General features: G+C 44.0%; 2 protein-coding genes across 7 annotated transcripts in view; one reads left to right on the top strand and one right to left on the bottom strand.

The window, feature by feature from the left end:
• Window positions 1-168: 168 nt before the first annotated feature.
• On the bottom strand, window positions 169-8,373 carry polr3k (polymerase (RNA) III (DNA directed) polypeptide K). Its single transcript, XM_048552200.2, has 3 exons — window positions 8,239-8,373; window positions 7,665-7,752; window positions 169-395 (listed from the first exon to the last, which is right to left on the bottom strand). The coding sequence occupies exons 1-3, from the start codon at window positions 8,347-8,349 to the stop codon at window positions 268-270; spliced, it is 327 nt and encodes a 108-aa protein (XP_048408157.1). The 5' UTR covers window positions 8,350-8,373; the 3' UTR covers window positions 169-267.
• snrnp25 (small nuclear ribonucleoprotein 25) overlaps window positions 8,311-9,470 on the top strand; it is a 22,406-nt gene continuing 21,246 nt past the window's right edge. Inside the window, exon 1 of one of the 6 annotated variants that reach the window (XM_048552194.2) lies at window positions 8,311-8,498. The gene's annotated coding sequence lies outside the window, so the exon portion shown is untranslated. Of the gene's footprint in view, window positions 8,506-9,470 lie in introns of all 6 variants that reach the window. The other 5 variants (XM_048552193.2, XM_048552196.2, XM_048552198.2 and 2 more) reach the window with 5 other exon arrangements.

Here is a 9,470-nt window from a genome sequence, read left to right as displayed (position 1 = left end):
TGTCCAACATGCAGTTCTGAAATCTATTGTCTCCCCAACTTAAAACTGACTGCTTCTGTGGTATTGTTAGAAATTAATTTTAATATACAAAATATCAAGAATTAGTACTAATCTCCTACAATTAGTTGACAAATCTCACGGTAACTGAATTAAAACTTCACTAGTGAGAAAAGCAAATGAAATACAGCTTTTAATGACAATTACAAATCTAGCAATCTCATGTACAATATACATCATTTCTTTAGGTCACAGATTCAGCGTATAAACTTAGTCCCTCCAGCGATGCCCACAGTCTGGATTGCAGCACTTGTAAAATGTAGTCATGGGTTCATCTGCAGATCTGGTTTGTATTTGCATGAAATATGCTCGAGGATGTTCACACTTGGGACAGGCTTCTGCATAAATAAGAAAGTGGATACTGTAAGAGCTGAGGGCAATACTATCCTCTTGTTACAGATACATTGCACATCATTTATGTGCAAGAATTAGTGTACAGTGAAAACTTCTTGATCTTGGGATTCACGGGGTGAAAGATTAACAACTTGCATTCATGTAGCACTTACAGATGTATTATGGTACAAACGAAAGACCTGGCCATATACTATAGGACAGATGAATACAAGCATCCTACAGGATGTTGATTAGGTAACAGGTGAGGTCGTGCATAAGCTGGCTGGAGAATAACAACCTTGTAACCAATGTTATTTGATCAGTTGCTGGAGATAGTCATGGAGTTTAGGAATAGGAGTGAGACCACAGTTTGTCTTCCCAGTGTTTTAATAGGAAATTTCTGCTTATCCATTACAGAATATTGGCTATAAGTAGTCTGAAATGAGATGGTAGAACTGGGCATCAGCACATGTGAAAGACTGCTGTGCCAACGTGGATGTTGGGGACAGGACTGAATGTACCATTGGGTGTCACTCAACTGACAACCAAAATATCATTTGCAATGGCTTGTTTTCTTGCTGTGACTGGACAGGAGTAATGAAACTAGGCAGTTGGACAGAGGTAAGGCTTCAGACGATGGTGTCATTGAGCTTCAATCTCAACCTTAAACTTACTCAGATGGCTTTCTCGTACAGAATTCCAAAGGTTCACAACTCTTGAAAATAAGGCAGATACCATTTAGACCTAAATTGTGTCCCTGGCTCTAAACTCTGCATCTACCCTATCTATCCCTTTTAGTATTTTGTAAGTTTTTCAAGTGAGATCGTCTCATTCTTTGCAACTCTCTCCAGTTGACAGTCCTGCCGTCCAGGAACAAGTCTTGTGAACCTCTGCTGCAGTCTATGCCAATATTATTCCTGAGCTAAAGACTGCAAAACTATGCAGTTCTCCAAATGCAGTCTAACCAAGCTCCTATACATCCAAGACAGACTTTACTGGATGTAAGTTTGCTTGCTGAGCTGGAAGGTTCGTTTTTCAGCTGTTTTGTCACCATTTTAGGTAACATCATCAGTGAGCCTCCCGGTGAAGTGCTTGTTATATCCCACTTTCTATCTGTTTAGGTTTCCTTGGGTTGGTGATGTCATTTCCTGTTCTTCACCATAGAAATGTTACCCTGACTAGTCACTGCCTGCCACTACTACAAAGACTCATTTATCCCTATTAGTCAAGCAATTAAGTTATGCCAGCACACTACCTCCTATTTCTCACGTTTTAACTTCTCTAACCAGTCTCTTGTGGGGTACTGTTGTACTACCCATTAGCAACAATGCTTCCTTCCAATTTGTGTTAACCCCTCAAGTTCCCATCCCCTGACAAGCTTGTTTAAACCCATCCTGCAATAGCACGAGCAAACCTTGATGGCAATCTTAGTCCATTAAGGAGCAAAACATTCGGATTGTACAGGTGCTGGCTGCCACAGAACTGAGCTCAATTTATCAGAAATCTAATGTTTCCCCCACCCAGTCACGCACACACATCATGTATTCAATCCTCCTGTCCTTACATGTGCTACTACACGGCATTGAGGTTATTTCAAGATTATGCTCAAAGTTCTGTCTTAAATTTAGTCATTCCTTGAAATCTGCTTTCAGGATCTCATTCGTTTTCCTACCTATTACTGTTGGTGCAATGTAGACCATCATGTCTGGCTGATCCACCAATGTCAGAAGGATGACCTGAGCGGGACTATGCCACCCACTGTAACTGGTAACAGGCAAGCATCACACCATGCTGGAGTCATGTTCCATGCCACAGAAATGCCTGTGTGCTTCTCCATGACAATGGAATTCCCTATTATTATTGATCTTCCATTCTTATTCCTCTTCCCCCATATAGCTAAGTCACTTAGGGTCCCTTGGGCTTGGTAGTCTGCACTTCCTCTAGGAACCATGTCCCTACCAGTTTTCAGAATGGAATACCAATTAACAAGCAGAACAGATTCAGGGGACATCTGCACTTACTGCCTAGTTTTCTTAGACTGTGGGATGGTGATTGACCATTCCATCTCTGCCAGTACGCTTCTAAAATCTGTGTGCCCCCTGTGCGTGGTATCCTCATAATCCTCTTTTTCACAAACGCACAAGTGACTCCAGCCACTGCTCAAGTTCCAAAACCCGGAGTACAAACTCGTACAGCAGATGCTTTCTGCAGTATTTTTGTCTGGGACACATGGTATATCTCTGGCTTCATAGCTACAGCAGAATGCATACTCCACTTGGACCTTCTAACCTGTCATCTCATAACTCAAAGCTATTTGTCACCTTTAGAATAAGTACAGATGGACTACAAAAAATTGACAAGCTTTGTCTCTAAGACAGAAATAAGAAGCCTAGACACTTAAACACAAACTAAACACCAGACCTTCACTTTAAAAAGATTGGAAATATTGACCAAACCTACTCACCAATCAACTGCACTCTCAATAGCTTGGTCTGGAGACTATTTCTCTGAGCAAACCTTAATTAAAGCACCTCTTCTCTTCCTCTGGTCTGAAATCCCACTTTGAATCAAGTTCCCAGTTACTTCCCTATCTCTGTCTCACTCTGGTGAAGGCTCCCTAACTTCTACCATATGCTCTGAATAAATCCTTCTTAACGCAGAGCACAGTGTCTAGTTTCTCTTAATTTCTTACTCCAGTAATCAACACGTGGTGGCCAGTGGGTGATTTTTTATTCCGTACTTTTATTCAAATTTTATAATCAGCCATGGTAGGTCTCAGACCCACTCACTGGGGTGCTGGATTACTAATCCAGGCTGCACTAATTGTAACCTCAAGTCCACCTAACTGCAATAACCTATCACCCCATCTTACCTACAAAAATCTATCCCTTTTCAGGAACACTTTCAAAGACTCATGACCCTCTGTGAATACACAGTACTCAAATGCAGTTCCACTACCAGTGCATTGTATAACCGAAGCAGAAACCCCCTCCTTTTGTATTACATTCCCCCTTATAATAAATGATAACCTACTATTAGTTTGTCTTTGAGCTAAGACCAAAAAGACATAGGCACAGAATTATGCCATTTGGCCAAGTTGTCTCCAGTAGTCAATCATGGCTGATATGTTTCTCAACCCCATTCTCCTGCCTTCTTTCTCCCTTGATTCCATTACTAATCAAGAACCCATCTCTCTCCGTCTGGAATACACTCAATGACTTGGCCTCTACAGCAATGAGTTCCACAAATTCACCAATTTCTGGCTGAAGACGTTCCTCCTCATCTTAATTCGAAACAGTCATCTCTTCACTTTGGGGCTGAGCCATCGGGACTTAGTCTCTTCTACGAATGGAAACATCTCCATATTCTACAAGTTTCAATGAGAACAGCCCTCATCCTGCTAAACTCCATCATGTACAAACCCAGCGCACTCAACCACTCCTCATATGACAAGCCTTTCAACCCCAGGATCATTCTTGTAAACTTCCAGCAGACCCCCCTCCAAGGCTAGCACAGCCTTCCTTAGATACAATGCCAAAAAATATCCACGCTCTTCCAAAAGTGATCTGACCAGAGCCTTATACAGCCTCAGCAGTACATCACTGCTGTTGGATTCTAGCCGTCTTGAAATGAATGCTAAAAATGCACTTGCCTTCCTAACTGCTGACTGAACCTGCATGCTAACCTTCTGAGAATCCTGATTCAGGACTCCCAAGTCTCTTGGGCTTTATATTTCTGAAAATGTTCTCCATTTAGAAAATAGTCTACACTTCTATTCTTTCTACCATAGTGCATACCCTTGCACTTTCCCACATTGTATTCTATTTATCATTTCTTTGCCTACTCTCCAGTCCTTCTGTACACTCCTACAACGTCAGCACTACCTGTCCCTCCACCTATCTTTGTGTTACCTGCAAACTGAGCAACAATGACCTCTTTCTTTATCCAGATCATTAATGTGAATAGTTATGGTCCCAACACTGATGCCTGTGGAACTCCACTAGTCGCCATCATGTAAAAGACCCCTGTATACCCATTCTCCACCTTCTGCCAGTCAGCCAAACCTCTATCCATGTGTATGCCTTGTCCTTAGCACCATGGGATCTTATCTAATTGAGCACCCTTCTGTGCAACTCCTTGGCAAAAGCCTTTCGGAAATCCAAGAGATCACATCACACAATAACAGGTCCAGCATTGCCTCCCTGTTCTGAAACCAACCAGAGATGTTCAAACAGTCTATCCTGAAAATACGCTACGAATCCCTCATCTACACTACCTTGCTCATCTGTCCTTTCCATGCTCTATGTAGATTTAAATCTTCCATGACTATCACAATGATTTTCTGACAAGTTCCCATTATTCCTTCTTTGATGCTCCACTTCATCATAACTGTTAGGGGTCTGTGTGCCATTCACAAAAACAGCCTCTTCTTACTTTTATTAGTTTTCATCTCTACCCAATCATTTCCATCTGCTACCTTCCTGAACTTAGGTCATCTCTCTGTTGTGTTGATGCAGGAGTCAGAGATAACTGTGGAGCTGGAGGAACACAGAAGGCCAGGCAGTACCTTCCCCAGCCCGATTACTCCTCTCTCTATTTATTTTAGAGCTCCCTTCTCCCTCGCCCATTTCTGAAGAAGGGCCCTGAAATGAAACATCAGCTTTCCGGCTCCTATAATGCTGCCTGGCCTGCTGTGTTCCTCTAGCTCCACTGTGTTATCAACTTTACTTTTCTGCCTCTTTCCCCCCCCCGACCCCCTAACAATATCCCTCAATTCCCTTGCTGATTAAAATATTCTCAAACTTCAGTATACTTAACGATACAACCTTCTGCAGAAAAGAATTCCATAGACTTCAGAAAAATATCCTCACTTGTCTTAATTGTGTGACCCCTCATTTCAAGATGATGCCCTCTGGTCCCAGGCTTTCCCCACAGGGGGAAACAATGTTTCCGCATCTACCTTAACAAGCCCCCTAAGAATCTTACATGTTTCAATAAGGTCACCACTCATTCCTCCAAATTCAAATAAGCACAGGCCTAACCTATTCAACCTGTCCCAGGCAACGTGGTCTCAGAAGGAGAGATTGAATTATCTAAATGTGATGAATTTTGAAACACAGTCTGTCAAGAGTAGCTTTGAGAGCGATTCAGAGTTATTTCTCTCTGCAGAGAGCAAAATTTTAAATGAGATTTTGTGCCCACAGTGTCACGAACATCTGGCTGGGCTGCTGGGAAATCCTTGGGATCTCTCGACCTGCTTGATCTGATATTGGATATGCTCTATGTGATGTTCAACCAATATTTGGCTGTAAACCTAAATATACTTCACATTAATTATGGCTGTCAAAGCTGCATGCACGTTATAGACTGTATTACTTTCCTAACCTTGTAAAGTCAAGTTTATTTTATTTGTTTAAAAACAGAATCCTACAGCATTAATCTTAGTGAGTTCTTGCAACTTTAAACTTCATGTACTTAGTGTTTAAAGTTACTGGTCCCTAACCTGGTAACATAAATTTGACAGTCTTGCCAAGGATCTATGACAGCTCTTAAGATAACTTAGAGAAGGAAGCTGCTATAGCGAGATCCGCACTTGTGTCTTTAGGTTAAAGTTGCCCCCTGCTACAAATATGAGTTTGGCGATAGCAAGAACTGCAGATGCCGGAGTCAGAGTCATCTGGAGGAACACAGCGGTTTGATCAAGGGTGTGAACCCGAAATGTCGACTTTCCTGCTCCACAGATGATATCTGACCTGGTGTGTTCCTCCAGCTCCACACTGTATTGACTACAAATATGAGTTTGTTTTGTTTAGGACTGTGTCTTTAATGCAAGGTAGAACAAAGCTGTTCTGACATCTCGATCCAAGATTGAGGGAGCAGCTAGTAAGCAAAAAGTCTGAAAGTGCTGGAACCATACTGGAATCATGCTTGGATGGAAAAGATCAAACTCACAGGGAGACAACATGAGGCTGGGGAACCACTTAGGGCTACAGAAAGCGTGTCTCCAGAAAAATTTAAAAAAAATTATTTCTCAGGGCTAAGAATAGAAACAAAATGTTGAAGAAATTCAAGTCTGACAGCCTCTGTGGGGAGCAAAATGGGAATATTTCAACTCTGTGAGACTTCTCTTCAGAAGTAGGCTGGAAAAAATGATTCAGAGATAGTAGATGCTGTAGAATCTGAGATAACAAGGTGTAGAGCTGGATGAACACAGCAGGCCAAGCAGCAGAGGAAAGGGAAGGCTGACGTTTCAGACCTAGACCCTTCAGAAAAAAAATGAAGACGGGTCTCGGCCCAAAACGTCAGCCTTCCTGCTCCTCTGCTGCTGCTTGGTCTGCTGTGTTCATCCAGCTCTACACCTTGTTATGTCTGGAAAAAATGATAGTTGTTATGTTGTTGGAAATGGAACAGGAAGAGCAAGCTGGGAATGCACACCAGAATAAAAGATGAAGAGAATGTGCATGGAGGGAGAGAAATGATACAGATGAAGTGTAGGTGTTATTGGTAATGGTAAGATGATCCAGGTATTTCCAACAATGTTTTTAGTTCAGCTCTCCAGCATCTGCAGTACTTTGCATTAACCCTGGTATCCCAGTATCACTTTGGATTGATCCTGGGAATATTTAATGCCTACATGAAGGAAAGTGTAAAGAATATGTTTGAACTGTGTTCTCTTCTTCAGTTTTGCTCAGAATAAGGGCTTTATGGGTTATGGTACATGTTGTCTTTCAAGAAAATGTATTAGTTAAGTGTCTTCACTCATTTGTTACAATATGTCTTAAAATGTGAAATCTCAGTGCATCATTCTCTGAGCAATGAACCGGAATTTTGAATTATCTTTTAAAATGGTGGCTCAGCGGTTAGCACTGCAGCCTCACAGCACCAGGGATCCAGGTTCGATTCCAGCCTCGGGCGACTGCCTGTGCGGAGTTTGCACATTCTCCCCGTGTCCGCGTGGGTTTCCTCCGGGTGTTCCGGTTTCCTCCCACAGTCCAAAGATGTGCAGGCTAGGTGGATTGGCTATGCTAAATTGCCTGTAGTGTTCAGATGTGCGTGGGTTACAGGGGGATGGATCTGGGTGGGATGCTGCAAGGGGCGGTGTGGACTTGTTGGGCCGAAGCGCGTGTTTCCACATCATAGAGAATCTAAGTAAAAGCTAAGGATCTCTGTAGGGAATGTTACACAAAACAACTGTGTAGAATAATGCAAGCTATCACGTGACCCATATTACCCAACCTCATCTTTCACGTGACAAGTTGTTTTAATTACCATACCTGCTGTAGAGTCAACATTTTTCCAAGCAGCAGCTCCACCTAACACATCATCGACTTCCTTAAGCTTGGGATATTTTCTGCTTGTTACCTTCAATACAAAGGAAAAATATCACTTGTTATTTTGCACACAAGCAAGTCAATAAAGTGAGTTCAAAGGAAAGTGCCCTGAACACAGTCATTATTGATTTCCAATTTACATTAGTCTCTAAAGTATCACATATTTCAGCCATTTCCCATTCATCCAGGTATAAACATTTTCAACAAGGTACAATCAGCTTAATAAATACGTTTGTGTATGAATAAAATATCCTCCACCACTCAATCTCCTTCCTCATCGATACCCCACCCCATTCCCTACATCCCACTCTCCCCTCCCCCTCTGCTCTCCATCCCCCCCCTTCTTTCTCTGATGAAGGGTCTAGGCCCGAAACGTCAGCTTTTGTGCTCCTGAGATGCTGTTTGGCCTGCTGTGTTCATCCAGCCTCACACCTTGTTATCCTAACCTTCTCCCATCCTGCTTTCCTTCATTTCCGACCCCCTTCTCCGGCCCCGGCCCCTAAGTCTCGTCCCCCACCTTCCGGGTGACGTTGTGAACGTACGGACAGGTGTTACACGCGAAACGATAACATTTCTGTCCCTCCTCCACAATCAGGACGTTCCCGCAGGTCGGGCAAAAGAGCAGCATCGCCGGAACCGGAAACAGAAACACTGCCCAGAGCCTTCTCACCGTGCGCCCGGATTTTGGTTCCGGGGGTGGGGGAAGGGCTGGTGCGGACCACGAGGCCTCGGAGAGAGGGAGGAACAGAGACAGTGCGTGCTCGTGTCAGGATCAGGGTCTGGAGTCCGTTTGAACAAACTCTGTCCGGCTGGGGTCGAGGGGAGGGTGTGCAGGCACAAGGAGGGACAGAGATAGAGACAGAAACAGCACAGACAAAAACACAGAGAGACAGAAACAGAGAGGGGGAGAGAGAGAGAGAGACAGAAACAGACAGCAACACAGAGAGAGAGACAGAAACAGAGAGGGGGAGAGAGAGACAGAAACAGAGAGGGGGAGAGAGAGAGAGACAGAAACAGAGAGGGGGGGGAGAGAGAGAGAGAGACAGAAACAGAGAGGGGGGGGGGAGAGAGAGAGACAGAAACAGAGAGGGGGAGAGAGAGAGAGAGAGAGACAGAAACAGAGAGGGGGAGAGAGAGAGAGACAGAAACAGAGAGGGGGAGAGAGAGAGAGAGACAGAAACAGAGAGGGGGAGAGAGAGAGAGAGAGACAGAAACAGAGAGGGGGAGAGAGAGAGAGAGAGACAGAAACAGAGAGGGGGAGAGAGAGAGAGAGAGACAGAAACAGAGAGGGGGAGAGAGAGAGAGAGAGACAGAAACAGAGAGGGGGAGAGAGAGAGAGAGAGACAGAAACAGAGAGGGGGAGAGAGAGAGAGAGACAGAAACAGAGAGGGGGAGAGAGAGAGAGAGACAGAAACAGAGAGGGGGAGAGAGAGACAGAAACAGACACAGACAGCAACACAGAGAGAGAGACAGAAACAGAGAGGGGGAGAGAGAGAGAGAGACAGAAACAGAGAGGGGGAGAGAGAGAGACAGAAACAGAGAGGGGGAGAGAGAGACAGAAACAGAGAGGGGGAGAGAGAGACAGAAACAGAGAGGGGGAGAGAGAGACAGAAACAGAGACAGACAGCAACACAGAGAGAGACAGAAACACAGAGAGGGAGAGAGAGACAGAAACATACAGACAGAAACAGAGAGGGGGAGAGAGAGAGAGAGAGACAGAAACAGAAACACAGAGAGGGAGAGAGACAG

The sequence above is a fragment of the Stegostoma tigrinum genome, chromosome 23 (genome assembly GCF_030684315.1).
Source record: "Stegostoma tigrinum isolate sSteTig4 chromosome 23, sSteTig4.hap1, whole genome shotgun sequence".
Lineage (NCBI taxonomy): Eukaryota > Metazoa > Chordata > Chondrichthyes > Orectolobiformes > Stegostomatidae > Stegostoma > Stegostoma tigrinum.
This window is presented reverse-complemented; position numbering and strand designations above follow the sequence as displayed.

Bases quoted from the DNA above. Each gene is read 5' to 3' on its own strand.
- polr3k (XM_048552200.2), bottom strand. From the start codon at position 8,349: ATGCTGCTCTTTTGCCCGACCTGCGGGAACGTCCTGATTGTGGAGGAG. The intron at 7,753-8,238 runs GTGGGGGACGAG...TTTGTATTGAAG, and splicing joins TTCACAACGTCACCCGGAAG to GTAACAAGCAGAAAATATCC. The intron at 396-7,664 runs GTATGGTAATTA...TTATTTATGCAG, and splicing joins AAATGTTGACTCTACAGCAG to AAGCCTGTCCCAAGTGTGAA.